At 52.6% G+C, this 23,846-nt stretch overlaps 1 protein-coding gene across 1 annotated transcript; it reads right to left on the reverse strand.

The window, feature by feature from the left end:
• Positions 1-487: 487 nt before the first annotated feature.
• NOTCH4 (notch receptor 4) lies at positions 488-23,618 on the reverse strand. Its single transcript, XM_090280786.1, is given in 41 exon segments — positions 488-1,820; positions 1,822-1,911; positions 1,913-2,017; positions 2,019-2,289; positions 2,471-2,558; positions 3,657-3,729; positions 3,731-3,805; positions 4,038-4,327; positions 5,287-5,419; positions 5,506-5,578; positions 5,756-5,969; positions 6,486-6,661; positions 6,736-7,125; positions 7,654-7,829; positions 7,831-8,196; positions 9,054-9,166; positions 9,420-9,569; positions 9,572-9,670; positions 10,753-10,822; positions 11,180-11,364; positions 12,101-12,255; positions 12,568-12,654; positions 12,882-12,999; positions 13,197-13,364; positions 13,654-13,714; positions 13,716-13,800; positions 14,397-14,436; positions 14,439-14,555; positions 15,394-15,475; positions 15,477-15,517; positions 15,601-15,714; positions 17,001-17,114; positions 18,455-18,547; positions 18,550-18,648; positions 18,965-19,120; positions 19,240-19,479; positions 19,593-19,715; positions 19,803-20,150; positions 21,762-22,054; positions 22,226-22,307; positions 23,462-23,618. Coding segments are annotated over 41 exon segments (6,117 nt in total). The 3' UTR covers positions 488-1,613.
• Between the last annotated feature and the right edge of the window lie 228 nt (positions 23,619-23,846).

Below are 23,846 nucleotides of genomic sequence, written 5' to 3' on the forward strand. Positions count from 1 at the left end.
GCTTCTTAAGAGTCTATCTGCACCGCCGAGAATGGCTGTGCAGTCCGACTCGGGAGTGACACGGTATCTGTCTCCTCCCGTGTTGAATCGACATCTTGCGATGAAGCTACAGAGCCTGGGCAGGGTGATATGGAGGGTCTGCTGTTGCCCATGCAGCAGACCCCCCCTCTCTTCGCAGCTGAAGGGTCCAAGGGAAAGACGGAGTCAATACAGCTTGGCTTCAGGTGCGCCGCAGGAGTTGCCGGTGTTGACTACAACGTCAAACCGCCTTAGGGACTCCGGCTCCGGATTTTCTGTCGGGGTTTACTCCCTTAGCCTTCCCCCTGAAGAGGTATGCCGCAAGGCAGCGGAGGTTTTTTGGAGTCAGAGTTTTCCTTCTCTGGAATACTGTATACTGTAGTGTATTAAGTGTGCAATGGCATTATCTTAAAAACAATGAACATACCTTAGTTAAAAAATACTTTATTGCTAAGAAATGCTAACCATCACCTGAACCTTCAGTAAGTCATAACCTTTTTGTTGCTAGGTCTTTCACTGTTAATGAAAACATATCTGTGAAGCACAACAAAGTGAAGCACAATAAAATGAGGTATGCTTGTACAATATTAGCTTTCAAAATGCCTCAAGCCTCCATGTCTCAGGCCCATCACCACCACAAATGAGGTCTAGCGACATTGTTGAAAAGTGGATTGTTTGAAATATTCTCTCCAACCTCCTCTTTTTAACTTGAGCAACTGGGAGTCTCTCCTAAGTGGAATTAACTAAGTGCCCTTGGAAGACGAACAAAGGGTCTAGTGTCTGGCTTCTCCTTGGGCTACTATTGCTTTTAGATGATAACCTAAATTAACATAGGACCCTCAGATCTTATTCTTGCTCTTAAACTATATTGAGTCGCCACCCAAATAGAATTTGAGACACAAAATTCTGAAAAGACTATGCAGCCACTCCCCTATTTTTTCCATTGCACTACCAACCCTTCAAAAGGAGGTAACACTTTACATCAGCATTATTATCTTGTGACCGATTTGGGGTTCTTAAATAGCAGTGGCTAGAAGAGCGCCGCTTGTCTCTGCAGTGGTTTGTTTGGGGGTGGTAAGAATGCAAGGAGTCATCACCTGGAGTGGCCCTTGGCACTCCTCCCCATCCAGCACTTGCAGTGCCTGACACATAGAAGGTGCTAAGTAAATATTTGTCAGCTGTTTGTAGGTAGTGGGCGAGAGATAAAAGCTGCCTTTGGGAACCAAAGACAGGAAAGTATATCTTACATCCTACCTATCTGAAACTCTTGCTTCCAGTTCAGGGTACTTGGTCTACTCCACCCCACCTTCTGTAGCCCCTCACTCCTACTTTCTGGGGGAGGGACTGGGCCCATTTCATCCCAGCACCCTAAATCCTTTCCAGGGCTGCATCTTCTCCTCGTGGAAGATGACGGTTGTGAATGGGCACATACTCATTTGTGGACGGACGCTATATTCCCGTTCCCCTACTTTTGGGGTTCAGAGAACTTTAAAGTCTTGAGAACTTACAGTGTCACTTAATGGGTACTTACTTTCAGAATCCCACCCTGCCATTAGCCTTCTACTCTTGACCTTCGCTTACTGAATTTGAGGGTATTAGTTGACCCCAGGCAACTTAAGATACCTGCTTTGGGGCAGTGTAAGGGAAGCAGGCAGAATCAGAGGGTTGTAGGAGGGACCGCATGCTCCCAAGGCCACCCAATCGCAGGGCCAGTCAGCTGAGACCACACCCCCGCTCCAGGCCGCGACCCCGGATCTTCCTCGCCCTATTGCAGGGTTGGGCCTCGGCCCACGCAAGCTTGCGGGAAAACCTCCAGCCGCGGCGGGGCGGACTTCTTCCGGCTTCTCCTTCCGATTGGCTTTGGCACTGCGAATAGGTCCCGCCCCCATGCGGGGGCCAAGTCTACGGACAAAGTTCGAGTCTGCAGACCTGCTCCGCCCCCGCGCCGGATTGCTTCCGCTGACAGCGTCTGGCTGCGCGTAGAGCCCCGCCCATGCGCGAGGCGCTGTTCCCGACTCGGTCCGGGCACTCCCGAAGGCTGCTTCCCCGCCGCTGGGCGTGGCCTTGTTACGTGTCTCCGGTGGCCCCGCCCTTTGAAGCCGAAGCAGCGGCAGCAGCAGCAGCAGGTCCCAGTGGTTAAGCTGGCGGGCGGTGTCCGCGGGCGTTAGTCGGGCCTGATTCCGCAGCCCTCGGGCCGCCCCCAGCCCTAGCAGTAGCTGGACTACCTCCATCGCCCCTTCTCGGGCGTCCAGGAACAGTGGCGTCTGCTCCTGCATCAGAGGAAAGTGTCAGGGGCGAGGTCAGAGAAGGCCACAGCCACAGGACTGGCCCTTGATGACTCCACCTACTTGACTACCCGTCCCTTCTCTCTGGTTTGAGGGATTTCCTAAGCTTTCCACCTCTCCCGCAGCCCCCTTTTTTTAGGGAGCCCTCTATCTAGGGCATCTAGCCCCTGCCGTCCTGGGCGTCTTTATCGGCTCTGGCCTGGAGAAGGGAGCGGGCATTGTTCACAGCGGCGGCACAGTGCAGAGCGGTTTTTCCTGGGGAACGACGTGGGAGGTTGTCACCCTGACGCTGGGGTCAGACATCTTGGTTCCCGTTTCCCAAAGTTTCTGGTCTTGGGGGAAAGGCTATTGGAGCCCGAGGGGACCCAGGTCCCTCAAAGGTGGAAGCGTTGTCTGGGTGACCGCTGGTCGGCCGGAATTGTTGTCCCTGGTGATGTCACCGGCGCGCGGAAGAGACAATGGGGCATTGTTCTGGGGTTGGTGGGACTGGGAGACCCCTCTTCCTTCTCATTGACACTTCGCCGTTCTAGTTTAGTGGGACAGGGCTGTGTGTATCGATTGATCCTTGAGGATGATGAGGGAAGACACGTGCTCCATTATGTCACCCCCACCGCAGATTTACTGTTAACGGCTACATAGGCGACATTGAACACTCTGAAGCGGTGTATAAAGTTAAGCAAAAGATTTTTAATGATGGCCAGGAGTTGGGCAGACCCTGAGCTGGTCTCTAACATGCTCCAACCTACAATGGAGTCCAAACGCTGGGTTTTTATGCTGGTGCAGTCTCTTTGTTTCTTTTTTTGGCAGGAAACAGCCTTAGGAAGAGAGGGCTGGGCAGGACTGCAGGAATGTCTTGGCAGTAACAGGAACAGAAATTCGCAAGGCTAAAGGTTATCTTCGGGGGCAGCATAGCTCTTCAGCCAGGGTCGAACTCCCTGTGAAGCAATTTATTTTCAAAGGGCTAGACATTCTGCAAAGCACAACCTTAACAAATGTTATAAACCAGACACAAGCAAGCAAATGGGAGGTGATAGAGGCTGAGGTGCTTTTAGCTTGTAAATCACTAATTGCTATAACACTCCTTATTACATTCCTTTTTCCAAGGCCTTTTAGCAAGTCCTTGCTACTTCTTACAAAGAACATTTAAAGCCCTTACATACTTACATATTGAAACTTTTTACAGGGAATATTTGGTGCCCCTACATTACCACCATGACAGCAGGGTGGGAGGGAATCCCCCAGCCTCCAGTTGCTCCTCTACTGTTCCCTTTTTTTTTTTTTCTTAAACATTTTACCTCACATTCCATCTACTCAACTTCTCCGTAGCATGTCAACCCTGCCCCAGATTCATACCCCATTTATCTTTGGCTCCCACATCTGCGTGGGCTGCAATCAGTTCTTCAAGCAGGTTCTCCACTGCCCACCTTGGCAGCCAGCATTAGGGCCGTGGCTCCATCCTCTGTCCTCACATCCACTGTGGTCTGTCTGCTTTGGAGAAGGAGCTAGGGGGCCAGATAGGGCCAGTGACCCCTGGTATGTCCTGGGGCTGCTAGCTCAGGGCCCTCACACTGTTAACCACCTCCCAATCCATATTCAGCTATCTGTTCTTGTCTCCCTGTCAGGTCCCTAATCTTATGTCACCTTCCTCTTTACCAAATCCTAGAGAATGCTTTTGCCCAGCTTTGCTTTCAAATTTGCTCCCCATTCTCTTCAGTGACCGCAGTGTGCACTGACCTGGCAGACCTCCCGCGCATCAGCAGCCACAGCAGTGTGAAGGGGGGTGCGCCCTCCTCTGGCTGGCTGGTTGGGGTTGGCTCCAGTCTCAAGGAGGCGGTGGGCAGCAGTTGGGTGGGAGAATCAGGCAGCAAGGTGCAGAGGGGTCTCCCCAGTGCCCTGAGCCTGGGGACAGGCTCCTCCAGCTAACAGAGGCTCCAAGGACTCAGAGCTTTCCAGCCATGCCTCCTGCAAGGTCGTGGACTCCACTCCCCCGGAGAAGACTGCTGACATCAGGGGTGTCACCCAATCTGTAGGTGGGAGACAAGGAATGAGAGACATCAATAAAAAGAACATAAAGGGGGTGGTAACATGGAGGCTCAGGGTGAATCACAGCCTGAGGTGTCAGGAAGCCCAGCTCTGGCTCTTGGTTTTGTGTGGCTTTAGTCAAGTGACTTCTACTTTTCCTTGGGCTTCAGTTTCCTCATCCCTATAAGGAACCAGCAGACCTTAATTTTCTAATATTCTAGGGTAGTGATTCTCAAACTTGAGTTTGGATTAGACTCACCTGGAGTGCTTTGTTCAAACTGCCCAATATCTGAATCAGGAGCTCTGGAGTGGAGCCTGAGAATTCCTATTTCTTTTTCTTCCTCCCTCCCTCCCTTCCTCTTTATTTATATCCTTTCCTTTTTTTTTTTTTCTTTTTTTAAGATTTAATTTATTGACCTGATTGGCATGGCTCAGTTGGTTGAGCATCATCCTACAAAGCGAAAGGGTGCTGGTTCGATTCCCTGTCAGGGCACATTCCTAGGTTGTGGGCTGGTGCCCCGTTGGGTCACATGCAGGAGGCAACCGATCGATGTTTTTCTCCATCTATTTCTCCCTTCCTTCCCCTCTAAAAATGAAATGTATTTTATTTATTTATTTTTAGAGGGGAGGGAGAAAGAGAGGAGAGAATTATTGATTGGTTGCCTCTTGCCCTGACTGGGGACCAAACCTACAACCCAGGCGAGTGCCCTGACCAGGAATTGAACCAGCAACCTTTTGCTTTGTGGAATGATACCCAACCAACTGAGCCACACTGATCAGGGTCTGAGAATGTCTATTTCTGACAGTTTTCCTGGTGATACTGATTCTTCTGTCCTGGGACCACCATTTGAAAAATCACCATTCTAAGGCACTAACATTTGCTTCTCCAGGTCTGATATCAAAATATTTTCTGATTCTAAGGGTCAAAGGGATTTTTATTGCTCTGGGTTGGCTCACATACCAGGTCCATGTATAGCCATGTCAGGGATATCCATCTCAGATTCCTGGGGAGGAGTCAGCATGGCTGCCTGCGGAAGCTCTGGACAGTCACCACTCAGAGACCAGAGCTGGGAGGGTGAGGCCATTTCTTTAGCCTTGGGATCAGAAAAACAATCAGTGAAGGAAGGTTGACTTGTTCCTTCAACCCTTCCATCTGCCTCAGTGCTTTCACCAGGCCTACCTCCTCTCCTTTCTCAGGTCCTGAGCACATCACAACGCCATCCTCACCAACTTCTGCCTCTGGTTTCAGTGTCCTGAAAGAGGGTGGGTGGGTAGAGGACGTTCAGGGTCCACAAGGTTCCCAGCAGCCTTACTACCCCTTTCCCCTTCTTGTTTCAACTTTTGCAATGGCATCTCTTGTTGCCTCTGATCATAAATATTTTCACAGGCAAGAGTTCCCTCCCTGAGCCCCAGTTCTTCCTCACTCTCACTTGAGGCTGATGCTGTCTTCGCCCAGTGGGGGCCGGCGTCAGTGGGGAGCTGGCTGAGTCCAAGGGCTTTGAGTGAACCCAGGGGGCAGCCAGAGGGTCCCATGCTCTCGGCGCTGGATGAGCCGGAGGACAAGAAGAGCCCCAAGGGCCAGGAGAGGCACCCCAGCCACCAGTGAGCACAGCCCAGGCCAGAGAAGCTGGTTGGTGAGAGGCACTGGTGGGAGAGACAGTCAAAAAGAGGACATTCCAGGTGAGGCTGGGTACCACTATGAGACCTTTGGGCCTCAGTTTCCTCATCTGTAAAATGGGAATATCAATAGCACCTTCCTCAATGGGGTTGTTGGGTGGATAAAAGGAGTTAGTATTGTGAAGCACTTAGAGCACAGCCTGGCACGTAGTGAATGTGATGTAAGAGTTATTCTTTCATGAGCTCTGAACTGATAGAGGAGTGATTGGATACTCTTGGTCTAGTAGAGAGAATGGACCAAAACCTGAGGGTTGTGGGATGTCTATGATAGAGGTTAGGATAAAGTCCTTAGGAAAATAAGGAAGGAGACTATAGAGCAAACGGGCTACGGGGAGATCAGTTAGAGAAAGAGAGGTTAACAAGGTAAGTCCCACAAAGAGCATTTGGGTCCCAGCGATCTTGTTCCACTTGACCTCCATTGCTGGTTGCTGGCATGAAAGCTGGCCTGGGAGCAAAGTCAGGGGAATGGATGGGGTCACCTACCGGTGCCTGCACAAGGGTCGGCAGCCAGCAGTGGTCCTGGCAGTAAGGGCTCCAGGGCCTCCACTGCAGCCATGGCAGCAAGGAAGTGGAGCAGGAGCCCAGGGTCACAGGGACAGCTGGATGCAGGGTGGTCAGGGCCACAGTGGGACAAGTCCACACCTATCACCACCACAAACCTGCAGGGGAGGCACCATAGAGACCCTTGTATTTGTCCCTCCCTGGCTCCCTCCCTCTTGCCCAGCCTTCTTACCCTGTGCTGAGGGAGCCCGTCTCCTTGCCCACAGGCTGTGTTTGAAGGGTTGCTGTCTCCTGATGAGAGGGGTCTGGGGTTCCTCTTAGCTCCTTTTCGGCCTTGGCCCCAGGATAGGGGTACACTATGTCCCTGCCATCACTATCTCTCTTCACCCAGAGCCCCACCCTCAGAGTCAGGGACAGTACCCGGGCCAGGGCAAGCAGCTGTTGGTCCAGGGCTGGGGGGCTAAGCACCACCAGCAGGGCCAAGGAGGGCCCGCATGCAGAATTCCCATCTTCATCGGTGGCCCTGCAGTCACCCCCATCCCAGCCACATTCTGGAGTGTTGTAGCCTTTTTCATAGTGCTCATTGTCGAAGTGATCACTACAGAAATGGTCATAGGCTGGTCTGTGGGGTGAGCAGAGGGGGACTCAGGACCCCCAAGAAACCTGACTCCCTCCTTCATCCCAGAGAAGATTCCTCATAGTCCATCCTCTAGGGCACTGGCTGCTAAGTGGGGCAGCTCCAGAGAAATGGGCTTAATTAGGCCCTAGATGGTAGGTAGCCCAGACACCCTAATGTCTACTGACACCCTTGTTTTCTATGCTCCCAAGCTTTCCTGTCTCCCTGAAGGAGAGCCCAAGATGCTTTTCTGTCTGTGGTGCAGGTTGCTTGGGTAGATACTTCATGGCAGCAGGGCTTAGGGGCTTGAAGCCTGAGCTCTCAATGAGGAGCCCAGGCAGAGGCAGTGCCCATTCTTGGTCTCCCATTAAATTGATGCTGCCCTGTCCCCCTGGGTTGGAGTCTAGGGCCTTCTACTCCTTCTTAGCAATGGTTACTAGGGTGAAAACTCCCTGGAGCTTGAGGCTGTGGTCACATTGTAACTCAGAGGCATCTATGTCTCTCCTGCCCTCACTGTGCCATCTCTACACCAACTCAGGGTTTCAGGCTCATGTGCAGGCTGGAGGAGTCTCACAGTCATAGCCATCAAACAAACATTCCTCAGAGTTACACTGTGGGTGGCACTGCCCATCCTGGAAGAGAAACCAGCAGCGGGAGTGGGAAGGGCAGCCCTTCCAGGGGTCCAGGATCCCCAGGGAGCAGTCCCCCCCCATCCCAGTTTCCTGCTGGGCCACTGCAGTCAGTATCACAGGCCCCATCTCCACTTCTGCCCTCACATCCCATTGTTCTGGGGCTCTGACACCGAGGCCCTGGGGAGCTGGGAGGGCAGGAGCATTGAAAGCTTGGACCCCCCAGCTTGAAGCTCTCTGAGCAGCTGCCATTGTGTAAGCAAGGAGAAGGAGGGCCGCAGCCTTGAGGAGCAGGTGGGGTCAGGCAGTCAGGGCCCCCATAGCTGTTGAGGCAGGCACAGCAATGTGGGAGGCCCAATTTGGGGGAGGGCAAGCACAGGCCACCATGGTGGCAGTGATGGAGGCCACTGGAGGGGGCTATGTGGCTGCAGGTGGGGCCTTCAAAACCCTGTGGAGAGAAGAGATGTTGGGAAAGGACCTTGTATTATTCTTCCCACTTGCCCTTAAGCAAACTCCTGGGGTAAGATAACTCAGAGTGACCTAGAGTCTCATATCTGGAAGGAGCTCAGAGAACTTCAAGTTAGTCATCTTATAGATGTTGAAACCATGTCCCTTGTTTTTGTCACCTAGGGACATTACATAGTGGTGAAAATGGATGAACCACAGCTATGTGCAACAACCTGAATGAGCTGTAGTATCACAATGCAAGTCCTGGCAGACTAAATAGTTAATAGAGTAATATTAATTGAACTAATATTATCTTAGTCCTTAGAAGTACAATTATACACTTACTCTTCTGGTAGGGGAATGGGACAGAGGAGGACATAAGTACATGTATGTTATTAATATCCTAATTCTTAGACTTGATTCATGGATGTTATATTGTAAGAATAATAAAATAATAAAAGAAGGCCATGCACAAACCAATAATGTTAGTGTATTATGAACTAAGTGTTAAAATTAACCCAATTTTATGCTTCAGAGGCCCATATGTGTGCACACACACATGTACACACACAGTTAAAAGAACTAAGAACATATCCAAGGTCACCCAGCTTGACCTTGGGGTCCTTCCCTTAGGCAGTGTCCATGATTTCTGAAAATTCCATTTGTGCTACTACCTGATCCTGCCCACCCCCCTGCTGTCTGCTTCTAAGAGGCCCTCGCCTCTGTGAATCAGAGATGGCTTTCTCCAATAATTCCCATACCAGTGCTCCCAGGCTCCCCTATAGGATCTGAGCTCAGGCGTCCACACCTTGTGTCAGTGCTGGGGGCAATAGAGAAGGTCGCTTTGCAGTGACTCACCTTTGGGCAGTGGCAGGTGAAACCTGGGGGTGGTCCTGCTGTGGCCTCACAAGACCCTCCATGGGAGCAGGGTTGGCTCTGGCAGGGGTCTATCTGCACTTCGCACCACTGGTCTGAGTGGGGATGGGATCTGATGTCACACAGATTTGGTCTCTGCCTCCTTTCTAGCTCATTCCTGGGAGTTGACCCAGCACTAGCTGCACAGACAAAGGGATCATGGGGCATATTCTCTGGGCTGGTGTGTGGGACTGAAGAAGATGACTAGGCTGCCTTGGGGGAGGGGATTATCTTGGTTTCCATGATCAGTTCAGCTGTGCCTGCCACAGAGATGCCTACATTCCACCTCATCCCCATCCGAGGCCTCACCTGTGCGTCCAGGCAGACACTGGCAGTAGAAGTCATTGGCTAGAGAGTGGCAGGCTGCAGTGCCTGTGGTGTGACAGGGCTGGTCCAGACACTCATTCACATTCCCCTCACAGTGCAGCCCCACAAAGCCTGGAGGGCAGACACAGTGAAGCCTCCAGCTTTAGGGGTGCCCGTCCCATGGTTGTGACAGGGCTGGGATTGACAAGCATCGGGTTCCTTTGAGCAGTTCAGTCCACTGTAGCCTGGGTGCACTGCAGGCAAAGAATGAGACAACCAGGAAGGGAGCCCAACCCAGCACTACAGGGGACTCAGCTCAAGACAGACTGCCCAGGTCTCACCTTCTGACTCCACAGTGTCACTCAACTCACCAGCCATCACAGCCATGTTTAGCTTCACCCATATCAACTCCGCACGACACATAATTGTTCAATAACACACAACTTAACCTTCCACTGCCCCAGTCCTAAACACTCTCTAGGACACACTGCCACTAAACATAGTTCCGATTTTGGTAAAACCTCTCTCTATGACTCCATAACCAATGCCCTTAACCATTTTCTGATTGTTTCATATCATTCTGCTGAAGAGAGGAGTCATTGATGAGGTCTGTGCCGTGTGCTGAGCTCCTGCAAGAGGAGGGTGAGCACGCAAGAATGAAATACCAGGAAAGCTTCAGAAAGATAGAGAAAAAGCATTAACAAATAAGTGACCAGAGCCCTGGTTAGATAGCTCCATTGGTTAGAACATCGTCCTTATACACCAAGGTTGTGGGTTCAATCCCTGGTCAAGGCACATAAAAAAAAGTAAATGTTTCTCTCTCTGCCTTCCTCTCTGTCTCTAAAAATCAATAAATAAAAAGAAACCACTAAATTGTTTAAAAAAGAAAAAGAAAAAGTGATCAGAGCACTGGAAGAAGCAGATAAGGGGGGTGTTTTGGAAACTTCTGGAGGGCGTTTCATGAAAAAGGAAATAAAGCTGAGTAACAGTTACACGGCTTTTGCGCGTGTGTGAAAATTCTCAGAATAAAAAGTTAAGGCTAGGTTAAGTGCATGGTGCCTTCTATCCAGACCTGTGGTTCTGAATACAGGAATTGGGCTGCTCAGATTTGAATATTGACTTTGCTTCTCTTGCTCAGTGATCTGACTACCAAGGAGAGGCCTGAACCCAGCCTGGAGGGAAGTTCAGGACATCTTCCTGAGGAAGGCAACTCCTGGGCATCTCAGTGGAAGAAGGGTGGGGCAAGACCATCAGGGAACCAGAGAAGGTTGTGCAGGGAAGCCAGCAGCAGTTTCGTGTTGCTGGAGCAGAGACTAGGAGGGTGGGATGAGGAGACATGAGACCTGAGAGGCAGGCAGGGCTGTGCCTTGCAGGGCCTTGGACTTCACTGTGAAAGATGTGGACAGCTACCGAAGGGTTTTAAGCAGGGGAGTGACAGGTCAGCTCAACACTTTCAACAGAGCACCCTGGTAGCAGAATAAAGCCTGAACCTCTAGGAAGACAGTGTGGAGGCAGGAATGATGCAGGTGTCCAGGTGGAATGGAACGAAGGCCTGGTCTAAGGCAGTGGATGGAAGGTGAAGGGATGACAGAGTTGAGAACTATTTAGGAGGTAAAAATGGCACGACTTGGTGGTTGGCTAGTTTTGTGGGGTAAAGTAAAGGGAAATGGGTATATCACCACAACCCCTTGGTCCCTGACTACTGTTTCCCACGTCCAGCCCACCTTTGCCACCCTTACCCACTCTCGTTTAGACTTGCTCACCTGGCAGAGATACCCATTGGGCTGGGCTACACAGGTGGCCCCATGTTGGCAGGGCCTGGAGAGCCATGGGTTCACCCTCTCCTGGCACATACTGCCTTGGAATCCAGAAGGACAGTGACAGAAACAGAAGGGGCCACTGTTAATGCAGAGGCCTCCATTCTGGCACAGGAGAGAGACTTCAGTGCCTGGGGAGAGAGACAAACAGGGATCAGTAAGGCTAGGTGGGGTAGAAAGATGCTTAGGCCCCAGAGACTGAGCAGAGAGGCCTATGGGAACCACTAGTGTTCCCAGGGGGAGGTGGAGACCTGAAGAGTCAGTACCTCCTGACTTGAAAGAGATGAAAACATCAAGTTCCCCCTCCTGTCTATTCTGCCATCGGAAGAAGATCCCTTTTCTCAGGCTTTTCAGAAAATGAGTTCTGCATCATCCATTGTTCTCACTGTTATTCCCATCAACCACCCCTATCCCCACAAGTCTCTTTCCTGAGATCTCATATCAAATCTCATTTGAACAAGGGGCTATTCTTTTATAAGGGGGTTGGTTCTTGTGCCATCACATGAGTGGGGTACACCCAAATGTGTTGAATGTAGTTGGGTTGAATGTGGTCCACTCTGGCTGAGATAATGACAGAGTTGAGTTGCTCCACACTGAGTTAGGTTCCTGGGGTTGTGTTAAACTGGAGTCTTCCTGACTGGGCTGGCTGTTGTTTCTTGAGTTGTATTGAATGTGGTGCTAGGAGCTGAGTTGCGCTAGGATACCCTGGGTGTTGAGCTGTAGAATCAGTCACTGTGGTTGGTCTGTGTTGTGTCAATTCTCATTTGGTTGTTTTGGCCAAATGTGTAGATTCCCTTAGGTATGTGATACGGGAGGGCACCTTTTTTCCCTCTTCTTCTGCTTCCCAGTGGATCCCTGGGTTGGTACCTTGGCTCAGGGCAGCCTTCTGGCAGGAGGACAGCGGGACTTTGCAGAGAGGCCCCGTCCGTCCCTCGAGGCCCAGGCACTGAAGGGAGGGCCCAGTCTGGAGGCAGTGGGAATGGTGTGCACAGGGCTTCCGGGCACATAAGTCCATCAGAGTCCGAGGGTTCAGAAGGAGCACGAGGCAGGACAGAGCATCAGGTTCTCAGGCTCAGAGAGGGTCTCCTGCCACCTTCAGCTCCTCAAAATTTCTTACCTCTGAAGCCCCCTCCATGGCTTCCTTTGATTCCCACATCCCAGACACCCTTTCAGCCTTTCTCTTCCATACAGACCTCAATGCCTAGACCTCTAAACCTCTCTTCATGTGAGTACTTGCCCAAACTTCCCGGCTGCCCACTTTAGTACCTGAGACCCTCTCACCAGAGCTCCTCAGCCCCTCCCTCCTCAGCATACCTGGCTCAGTGCCCCTCACCTGACAGGTGTTTCCTGTGTAGCCAGCAGGGCAGAGGCAGCGGGGACCCTGGGGCCCATCTTGGCAGGTAGCCCTGTTTCTACAGGGGCTGGATAAGAGAGACAGAGCACACACAGTAGGAGGAAGGTCTGGGAAATAAGGGGAAGGAGTGTGATGTGGTGAAAGGGCAACCACGGGGGAGACGGGAAACTGGAGGGAAGCCAAGTGATGGACGTGGGCTGGGAGGCAGCTGCAGATACTGAGGAGGTGGAGAAGAAGGGGAAGAAGACTGAGGGGCTCCCTCCTTTTCTTCAAGGGTCTTTGCACCCTGCTCACCTGTCTGCACAGCTGGAATCGACCCTTCCCTCACAGCGTGGACCCTGGAAGTCAGTGGCACAGAAGCAGGAGGAGGTGCCGGGCCTGTTCACACAGGTGCCACCGTTGAGACACGGAGCTGGAGACAGGAGGCATGAGGAGTTGCCTTTCTTGCCTGTAACCTGCCTTTGATCTCAGTCGTATCTCATGCAGGACATTACCACCCCTCCCCACCCCGAGTCCCCACCGAAACACAAGCTCACTGTGTCCAGTTGTTTTTCTTTTTCAAATATGGCACAAACACACCCTGCCTATCTCGTGGCACAACCCCAGGACACGGTGCGTGCTCTCCGGAGGCACAGCTGTCTGTGCTGGTCTGGCAGTGGGAACCAGTGTGGCTTGGAGGGCAGGTGCAGGAGTAGCCCCCAGGGCTGGGGGTGCAGGAACCACCATGGAGACAGGGTCCTGAGTGACAAGCTGTCACCTCCTCAGTGCAGGTTGGCCCTGAAGGAAGCAACTGGGGACTGAGAAAGGGAACCCACCTTTTCTCCTCTCCTCTCATTCTTCCTCCCTTTCCCTTCCCTCCTTTCCTCATCCGCACCCGTACTCTCCTGTACCCAACAGCTTTTCTTTTCTTACCACCTCCACACATCACCTGTGTCCCCTGCCGCTTCTGGCCAGTTTTCCTTGGTGGTGACAGACCAAGAGCCCTTTGTCACTAATCTCCACTGTCCTTACCCTTTATTTAGGGGGTGGCCATCCCAGGGTGTATATAGCTTAGGGAGTGCCTCACCTGTGTAGCCTGTGGGGCATATGCAGTTGTAGCCAGAAGGCTGAGGGTGGCAGGTCCCCCCCATGGGTGCAGGGCATGGAGACGCAGCCCCCCAGCTCTGCCTCACACTCTGGTCCTGTCCAACCCACAACACACACACATGAGGATCTGGTCATGAAGAGAAAGGGGAGGGTTTTCTCTTCTTCCCTCCCCATTGGTCAGACCCCTATGACCTCTTCACTTCTTTGGCCCTGAGACTCTGGCCCTTTTCTTCAGTGTCTGCTCTCATCATTGTCCCCTCTTTCACCTCCCCCATGCTCATTTCCTCCAACTAGATAGATACATTCCTTCTATAATGTTTATTGTCTGTCTTTCCTCGTTAGAACAAAAGCTCCTTGAGGGCAGATATTTTGTCTTCTTTGTTCTGTGCTGTTCCCCCAGACCCTAGGACAGTATCCACACACAGTAGATGCTTAATAAATTTTTGTCTAATGAATGATGAATTGACCCTGGGATTTAATGCTCTTTATTCTGCTCTGACCCTCTAGTCCTCCGGTTCCCCCATTATTTATGAACTCTCTCCTCACTGTATAACTACACTCACCAGTCCAGCCCTCCCATTGGCTGTGACCTCAGAACTTTGCTATCTCCTAGCTATTCCCCGTTGATCATTTCCCACAGACTTGCCCTTTGCTGGCTGTCTTCTCCTGCCCTAGCTGAGGACCCAGAGGCAAGTGCAAATGTGAAGGTCTGGAAGATGGTACCTCTGGCAGTGCCCATGCTGGCAGGTGCAGTTGTCCTCAGTGGTCCACAACCAGGGCTTCCATCAGGGCAGAGGCAGCGGGCCTTGTCCTCCTGATGCTGGCATTTTTGCTTGGGCTGGCACAGGTTGGGGGCACACAGGGGAACTTCACAGTGATGACCTGGGGTGGGGAGATGCGTCAGAGAGAAAACAGGTCCCTCCATGTTCTTCATGGGGTCAAAGGCCACTTCTCATACACAACATGCTCACTGCTCTTGAACTTGTCCTTCGATGGCTCCCTATTGCCTCAGGATACCATCTAACTTCCTCAGAATGGCACACGGGGTCCTGCAGAACAGGTCTTTCCTACAACTTCTATGTTTCTCACCTTTGCCCCATTGCACAGTGAGCTCTGGGTATCATACAGATCCTGAAGTGAGGTGTTCTTTTCCTCCCTCTGCACCATTATGTGTGTGGTTATCTGCAGCTAAACATGCTGCCTGGCCTTCTATCTTGACAAATTCTTACTCATTCTTCAAGACTCAGTTCATGAAGCCTTCTCATCTCTAGTCTGGGTCAGTGGGTCCTTTGTACTCCTAGGGTCCTGTGCATTCTGCTCTCAGAGCACCTCTCTGAGCCTTCATGAACAAGAGACTTACTGGTCTTTCTGCCCTAGATTTAAAGCCGATTGAGGATGGCAATTCTCTTACTCAGTGCTGTGTCTGGCATAGTCAGCACTTAATAAATGCTTGCTAATTAAGCAAATGAGTGGCTTCCCCTTGAACCCTGTCCTTTGCTCCTAAGTCCAATCATACCATTCATGTTGGGCCCTCTGGGCCCTACGATAACTCCACCCTCAGCCTGTGGTTGTATAGTCATGCAGGTTTTGCAATGAATAAGAGGTTCCATTCTCATCCAAGTCTCACATCCTAACCCTCAAACACCCACCAATGACCTCTGCCCCACCCCAAAAGGACTCAGATACCCCCACTGGTCCTTGCCACCCCTCCCTGGCTGACCTGTGAAGCCAGAGGGGCAGAGGCAAAAGAAGGCTCCTGGGAGATCAAGGCAGCTGGCGCCCATCGGGCATGGGCTACTCAAGACACTCATCTACCTCCGCCTGACAGCGTGGGCCTTCAAAGCCTGCAGGACAGCAACAGGCTCAGGGACCTGGAAAGTCTGCCTCTGGCCCCCTCTCTCCCTCCAGTGTCTGAGCCCTAGTTTACCTGGGAGACACTTGTAATAGAAGGACCCAGGCTGGTCCTGGCGTTGCCCACCGTTGGCACAGGGGGAGCTGCCACACTTGTTGATATCTTCCTCACATCAGGAGCCTGTGAATCCTGCTGGGGTGGGAGTAGGTGGGGACACATCGTCAAGGGCATCTCTTTTTTCTTTACATTTATTATGGAGTTTGTTACAAACGTTTGGGCTTTACAGACATGACTTTATGGATTCAAAGAAGAAATTAAGAGTTTACACTGATATTTAACCTCTCTTTACATATACAGAAATGATATTGCTACAGATCAAATGGCTTGGTTTCGGGTTTTAATTTAATTTTTTATTTTTCAATCTTATTTATTTATTTTTAGAGAGAGAGGGAGGTAGGGAGGGAGGGAGAAAGAGAGGGAGAGAAACATCAATGTGTGCTTGCCTCTCACGTGCCTCCAACTGGGGACCTGGCCCGCAACCCAAGCATGTGCCCTGACTGGGAATTGAACCAGCGACCCTTAGGTTCGCAGGCTAGCGCTCAATCCACTGAGCCACACCAGCCAGGGCTTGGTTTGGGGTTTTGTTGAAATGTATCATTATATAATGAAAGCACCAACTTGAGGGCTTCTTAAATAGTGATTTGAGTTTCAGGATGTAACAGAGCATAAGTTGGTCACTTTATTCTTCATATAAATAAGGCATCACAGGATATATGTACAAATGCTGAAAATACATTTTATCAAAATTTTAAATACCAGTCCTGGCCCTTCCCCTGACCAGGAAAGGGGAACCTGGAAGGCTTCCCAGAGAAGACTCCTGGGGCATGTGGGGATGATGATGCAGGAAGGTGAAGCTCAGCCACCCACCAGCTGGGTGACTTTGAGAAGCTACTCTACCCTTAAAAAATGGAGCCTCTCTGGGCTCCAGTTTCCTCCCCTGCAGAGGATTAATAATGGAACTGACACCAGCGTACCATTAACAGGAGTAAACAAAATAATGCCTGTGAAGTAGAGTCAAGCGCGAACCAGAGTAAATATTCAATAAACACCGATGATTATCACAGCAGGGGTAAGAGGTGTCCCATGCAGTGAAGGCGGCCTGGCAACTCTCCCTATGCACTTGATGAGCAGCACCCAGATCAGCCTGGGACCCTGACGTGCAGGGGTGCACACAGGGACTCTGAGGGAGGTCTGGAAAGGAGGGTTGTAGGGTGATTTTTCAACACAGAGAGGAGGGTGGGTGGGTAAGCAAGGGAAGAAGGATTTGGGGGTAGTAACAGAGGAGTTTGGAAAGCAGAGCAGTTGGAGAAATGGGGAGTCCTTGATAGTCTCAGGAGAGCTTCAAGAGGCCTCAGGCCTGACCTGTGGAGGCTCAGAGGCCCAGGGGTGAAGACTGGAGTGGAATCTGCACTCACTGGGCTGGCACGTGCACTGGAAGCCATTGAGCTGGTCGTGGCAGTCAGCCTGGTTCAAGCAAGGCGCCGAGGCACACTCGTCTGACTGCATCTCACAGAGCCGCCCTTCTAAGCCTGAGGACATGGAGCTGTGGTGAGGGCTGAGGCTCAGCCAGGCCTCTGGCCCAGGAGGCCTGGGTTCTAGAACCAGCCTGCTTCCACCGCCGTGTGCCCCATCAGGCAGCCCCTCCCAGGGAGCTGTGTGCACGTGGGTTGCAGAGATGGACGTGAAGCCCTGCTGCTCTGCTCCCTCTGGTGAGAAAGCTCTAAGAGCAGGGCACCTGCCAGGACCAGTGGGATGGGCTGCGAGGACATGCCATTCCTCTGTGCACAGAAGGCAGGCTGATCAGCCTGGAGGTCCCCAAGAGACAAATGAGACAAGTAGGCTTGGAGGCGACCCACTCTTGTTCTACCTGGGAAGGCCTCTGTGCTAGGGAGGCCAGGCTTCCCAATGGGGGTATTTTAAGGGCACTGCGGAAGCTGTATCACTCCCAGATTTGTCCTGTTTCTTCAGGCTTGTCCTGGTGTCCATTGTCTCATCCTGAACTAAAGCTGGATTAGCCTCTGGACCATGGCTGCCTTCTTCTTCTTGCTTAGGAAGCCTGTCTCTGAAGCTCCTTGATGTCCACAACCTTGTCCCTTGGATTATCAAACAACTTTAGGAAGGCAGTGTTGTGGTGTAGCTAACACCATCAAACCCTGGGTTTGAATCCTGGCTCTGCCACTTATAAGCTGGGTGACCTTGGAGAGACCACTTAACCTCCCCGTGCCTCAGTTTCTTCATTTGTAAAGTGGGCATAGTAACAATGCTGACCTAATAGGGTTATTGTAAAAATTAGACAATGCATGTAAGCTGCCCAGGCAGTACCTAGCACAAAGTAAGGTATTATATTATTGTTCTGGCTTCATTCCGCTTCCTGATGTTGTTGGCTCTGTCATTAGCTCCCTGGGGAGACTTCCCCTCTACAACTACTGTGGAGGTGGGTGCAGCCTTCCAGTATCCCTTTCCTTATTGCACCAAATTCAAGCAATTTTGTTTCAAAGGCTTTACTGTCAATCTCTACAGAGGAGAGTTCCTCAATTAGGAAGAGCATTCTGGGTTGGCATGAAGTTTATTAGTTGCTGTTCTGCTCCTTTGATGGACCTCCATGTACAGTGGACAAGGTTGTATACTCAACAAGGACTATGAAATGAGTGTTCCCCGCCTACTCCCAGAGCTGAGCACTGCACAACCTTGCTGCCACCTGTAGCCCTTCTCCCAGGGGCCATGGGCTTCCTCATCTGGGGTGCGGAGAAGAGAGGAAGCATTCTTGGGTAATTGACCTCAACTGGCCTGAGGCTCTCTATGCTCTGGAGGGGCAATGGCTGGTGGAACAAATCCTGTCTTCTACCCAAGGCCCCCACCCAGCTGGTACCTGGTGGGCAGAGGCAGTGGAAGGTGGCAAGCAGGTCCAGGCAGGTGCTGTCTGGGTGGCAGGGCTGGAACAGGCATTCATTGTGATCTGCCTGCAGCGGGAGCCCGTGTAGCCAGGGGGACAGAGGCAGCTGAAGGAGCCAGGGGTGTTGAGGCAGGAGCTGCCATGTTCACAGGGACCAGAGCCTTGCTGGGCTGGGAGGAGAGAAGAGCAGGTCCACAGGAGCCAGAGAGGGACGGCCACAAGGCCTGACTGCCTGGGGGGTGTAAGGGCCTGTTTGTGCCAGGTGAGACCACATCGGGCAAGGCCTGCATCTTTAAGATGGAGAAGGACTAAATGGGGCCTGAAGGGCTGGGCATTGGTGAGAAGACCATGTAGGGAAGAGATGTCAAATCTGGACAAATTGAGGAAAAAACGTGTTTATATTTTTAGTTTGGAAAACAACTTGTCTGTCTCCTGTGCAGAGACTGTCTGGGGGCTCAGAGAAGATCTGATGTGGGGGTGCCTCACCCATTTGGCACTCATCCAGGTCCTGCTGGCAGGTGGGCCCCGTGTCGCCAGGCTGACACAGGCAGAGTGTGGCACCTGTCAGGGGGCTGGTGCTGCACTGGGCTTCGCTGTGGCTTGGCTGACTCAGACACATGTCCTCCATGTGACACAGGAGGCCTGCAGGATGGGGGGTGGTGGTGGGGTGAAGCGCTCAGTGGCCACTTGAAGCTCCCAGCTGTTTCCATGCTCCTCTCATAGGCCCTCTTCTTATCCCACCACCCGGGACCCTCTGCCACCAGCTGTGCGGCCAGGTGGGCAGAGGCAGGAAAAGGAGCCCACGTGGTCAATGCAGGTGGATCCTGGGGCACAGGTGGCAGCAGCACAGTCGTCCAGGTTCTCCTTGCAGCCTGTGCCTCCCCAGCCACTTACACAAACACAATGGAAGACACCAGCTGAATTCTGGCAGGTACCCCCGTTTCTGCAGCGAGGGGGTTGCTGGGGCTCACATTCCTTTACATCTTCAGAGCAATCCCAGCCTGCAGAAGTGTGGGATGGAGAAAAGGGCTAGAACTGGGGGCCCTGCAGGAGGGGAGGCCAGGGGCTGACCATCTGGGCCAATGGTGCCATGAACTTGGCTTAAATGACTCACCAGTCCAGGCCTCTGGGCAGAGGCAGGTACAGGTGCCTAGCCCATCCTGGCAAGTGCCTGCATTCTGACACTGATGCCCGACACAGTCATCTGGATTAACCTCACAGCCAGGACCTATGAGACCTGATAGGGTCATGGGATCAGCTGAGGGAGGGAGACAACATGCCTGCCCAGAGAGGGGGCTTCAGGAGGCCCCCTGTGAGCACACACCTGGGGAGCAGAAGCAGAGATGGAAGGTGGAGTCTCTCCCTGGAACCAGCAGGCAGGTGCCCCCATTGGGACAGCCTATTGGGGGACAGGGTCCTGGCCACAGCTCACAATGTAGATCTTCCCATCCAGTGGGGCAGAGACATTGGAAGGACCCCAGGGTGTTATGGCAGGTGGTGCCCTTGGGGCTGGGTCCTGGGTCTAGAAAACACTCATTGACATCATGTTCGCAGGCATGGCCCTCAAAGCCAGGTGGGCAGTGGCACTGGATCTGGGGGTAGGTGGTCAGACACACCCCTCCATTCATGCAGGGGTTGGCTGAGCAGAAGTCCCGAAGCTGGCACTGCTCACCTAAGGCAGAGGACAGAGGGGACAGTCAGCACTGCACACATTCCAGCGCCTCTGAGAGAACCCAGCTCTCACTCTGCATTCTCTAATTTTCCTGTTTCCTTCCCATTCTCCCCATACCCTATTTGCCCTGTCCTATCAGCTCCGCCTCAGTTTTGCCTTTTTCTTGAGTGGGTTATATCTGGAGTAACTATATTTTCTAAGCTAAAATAGGACAAGTAGTTGTTGATGAGGTGTTGCAAATCAGCCCTGCCTGGGAAGATCTGGACACAGTTCCTTCAGTGGTGACCTCGATGGGGAGGTGGAAAGTGGCAGGCCTCTGCAGGCAGGAGGCTTAGAGCCTTGCTGCTCTGCAACTGGCTGTGCGCCTCTGGGCAGTAGTCTGGCCTCTCTCATCCAATTTCCTAATCTCTGAGTGGGTGCAGTGATCTGGCAGTGATTAAGACACTCTCTTCACAGCTGTGTACACCTGTGGCAATGGCGGCAGTGGTGGCAGCCACCACTCATGGCACGCTGGCTGTTTGGCAGCTACTGGACACCACTCTGTTGTCCTTCCTTGCAACAGCTATGTGAAGTGTGCACGTCAACTGATAACCGAGAACCAGAGAGCTCAAATATCAGTTGCAAGGTTGCACGACTAGTCAGTGGCAGAGTTGGCATTGGACCTGGGGGAGAGGCTGCCCCAGAGCTCCAACACTGATGCACAGGCCTGGCAACTTGCCAGTGGCCATCCTTCTTGTCACACATGCTAGTCTCTCACACCTAGTCTCAACCCCAGTTTCCTCAGAATTACCCGGGCAGGTTAAAAATCTTCATGCTGTGGGCCCACCCCAGACCCACTTTGGGAAGGGACACTTGTATTTTTAAGACATTCCAGGTGGTTGCTGTGCCTAGGCAAGCTTGAGAAGCCTTGCCTCTAGCACCACACAGAGGCACCCACATTTCAGGAACTTTCTTATCTATGCGGCCTTTTGCTGCCTGGTCCTGCCCCTCCTTCCTGATCTGGTCCTGTGGGCCTTTCCTCTCCAGGGCCTCACAGGTCTGTCCACGCTCCACCATTTCTTCAGAGTAGCACACCCTTCCCATCACATGTCCTGCTCTCTTGCCCGAGGGCTGCACCCTCCTCCTGGGATGGGCACCCATTCTTTTCCCTGGGTCAGATCATTTCCACCCCCATCTCAGCCCCCTGTCACACCTCCCCCCACGGAGGTCTTTCCAAGTGATCTGATGGGCACTCATGAGGAGTCAGAGGCCGCTGAGGTGCCAAGAATTCAGAGGCTGAGGTGCCAAGAATACAGAGGTTGCCTGTGGTGCCTCATTCACCCTCTAGCTACTGGGTAGAGGGGCCTTTGAGGGGCTGGGAAAGGGGTCACGGTGGCACACTAAGGGGGCTATGGCAGCAGCTGTTTACCAGCTGGTTTGAAAATATTCCAACATTTTAATAATCAGTCTGACTATGCTGGTGAATGGCGATCTTGGGTATATGTGTCACCAAGAACTGGCTTGTTGGCTCTCATGGCCTCTGTCCTCACAGGCCTCAGTCATCTTTCCTACCTCACAGCCCAGGTCATTGCTCCTGCCGTTCCCCTCCTCCCCACCCCCGTCAGCACGCACCTGTCCATCCAGGCAGGCAGGAGCACTGTGGGAGTCCTGAGGCCTGGATGTGTCAGTGGCCCATTTTGGAACAGAAGGAAGAACAGGGGTCCTTGAGCTGGGCCTGGCATCTCTCACCAGTGAAGCCAGAGGGGCAGGTGCAGAAGAAGCTGGTGGTTACAGGAGAGGAGGTGCTAGGGGAGCCTGGGAGGGCCGGAAGCAGGGCTTGGCAGCTGCCCCCATTCTGGCAGAGCTGGTCATCCTGGCAGGGGTCAGGAAACTGGCATGTTTCACCCAGGAAGCCAGGAGCACATCTGGGCAGTGGGGAGAGGAAAATTCCCCACTGGATGCTGTTGCCTTCTCTCCCACTTCCTTCCCTCTTTGCCTTCATTTGTTTCCTTTTATCTCCTTCACCTTCTCCCTCCCTCCTCCTCCCCTGCTCTCTCTCACCCTTTTCACCCTCCCAACCTCCCAGACATACTCACTGGCAGGTTCCTTGGCCCTGAGATAGGCTCACGCAGGTGCCTCCATTGGCACAGGGTTCTGAGAAACTCCCGCAAGGCAGTCCTAGGGAAGGATACGAGTATACGCTGGGAGTGGGGAGCATATGCTTCACCTGTCCTCCAGGTGCTCCAAGGTGTTACAGAGCCAGTCCCTCCCCAAAATCCCAAACCTGTGGTTGGGAGATGGAGGAAGGGAGCAGCTTTCAAAATGCCTTTGCATACCTAGAGCTGGTAGCTAGTGTCTGAGTTAGGCAAATGGCTTTGGTTCTTCCAAGGCACCAAGGAGATGGGAGGGGTTTTGACCATAGAATGGCAAGGAAAGAGCATACAGGGCCTGTGCAAGTTTCTGTGAATGGTCAGAACTGGTTACAACACTGAATGCGTCACAGGCCGCTGTCAGGGATTTAAAAATGAGGCAGTAGCCATTTTGGGGGCGAGAGTGAAGAGGGAACTCCACATGGTTTGCAAGGATAGAAGAGAGATCCATGCAGCTTTGAAAGGGCAGAGAGCGAACCATGCATGATCCAGTGCAACACGGCACATGTTTTCCTGGGCTGTTATACGGAGGCTGATGACATCGTACCCCAGATCCTGAAGGAGACAGCTGACAGATAAGGGATGGGGAACTTCTGGGCATGTTTTTGGCTTATAGCCTTTTGGGGAGCAAGGGAAATGCTGGGTCCCATGGGAGAACAGAGCTCTGAACTTAAGTGCTTACTGCCCTCCCCAGGTTGGAATATCTGTTTTCCTCAACACTAGTTGTTGGGTTTTACACCAAGGTGCCACATGAAAGAATCCCCTTTTGCTCTGTAACAACACTCCTGTTCCTAGTCCTCACATGGTGCCTGCCTCAGCCTCCTAGATCCCAGGCCTCTCACTTACTAACCAACCCTACCTCCCCTTTCCTGTTTTTACTCTGGCCTCCAAAGTCCAGCCTCAGGCTCCATCCTCAGAAGCAAGTCAACAGGGATCAGGAAGGGGGTGTTGAAGGGACTCCTGGGAGGTGAATGACTGAGCCAGAGAAAGGATTTCCTCCCGGAAGGCCCAGCATTGAGCCATGGAGGAATGGGTGTGTGTGTGTGGGGGGGGGGGGCAGCTGGACAGGGAATGGGACTTGGTGGGCCTTTGACCTTTCTGTGTCTCCATCCCCTGCTACCCTCACATCTCTTTCCTTCCCAGGTGGTCAGTCTGTTCTCCCCTCCCCCCAAATGAGCCCACGTCCCCCAGCTCCAGGGCTGACTTGGTCCTCCCTGGGGGAGGACACCCTGTCATCCATCTCCCAACAGTCTCCGCCTGGCACCAGGCCCACAGCCTTGGTCTGTGCAGATCCAGCAGCAGAGGCTGTCCCCATCAAGGCGGCGAGAATCTCCTCCATCCAGTGTCACCTCAAAGGATGGTGCTCGGTCCCCGGCCCCAAACCCACCAGACACCGCCTAAGGAAGATGGGTCCCCCTACCTCTTCCACCCCGTGCCTCACTTCTGGTCTTCACAACCAAGCAGCGCAACGGCAGTGAAGGGGACTGCATTCCTGAGCCTGACCCCACAGAGCCCTCACTAAGTCAGGAGCCACCACTGCTCCCACAGCCCTTTTCTCCTCGGCCTG

The sequence above is a fragment of the Furipterus horrens genome, unplaced genomic scaffold (genome assembly GCF_987537825.1).
Source record: "Furipterus horrens unplaced genomic scaffold, mFurHor1.1.pri manual_scaffold_6, whole genome shotgun sequence".
NCBI classification, from domain to species: domain Eukaryota; kingdom Metazoa; phylum Chordata; class Mammalia; order Chiroptera; family Furipteridae; genus Furipterus; species Furipterus horrens.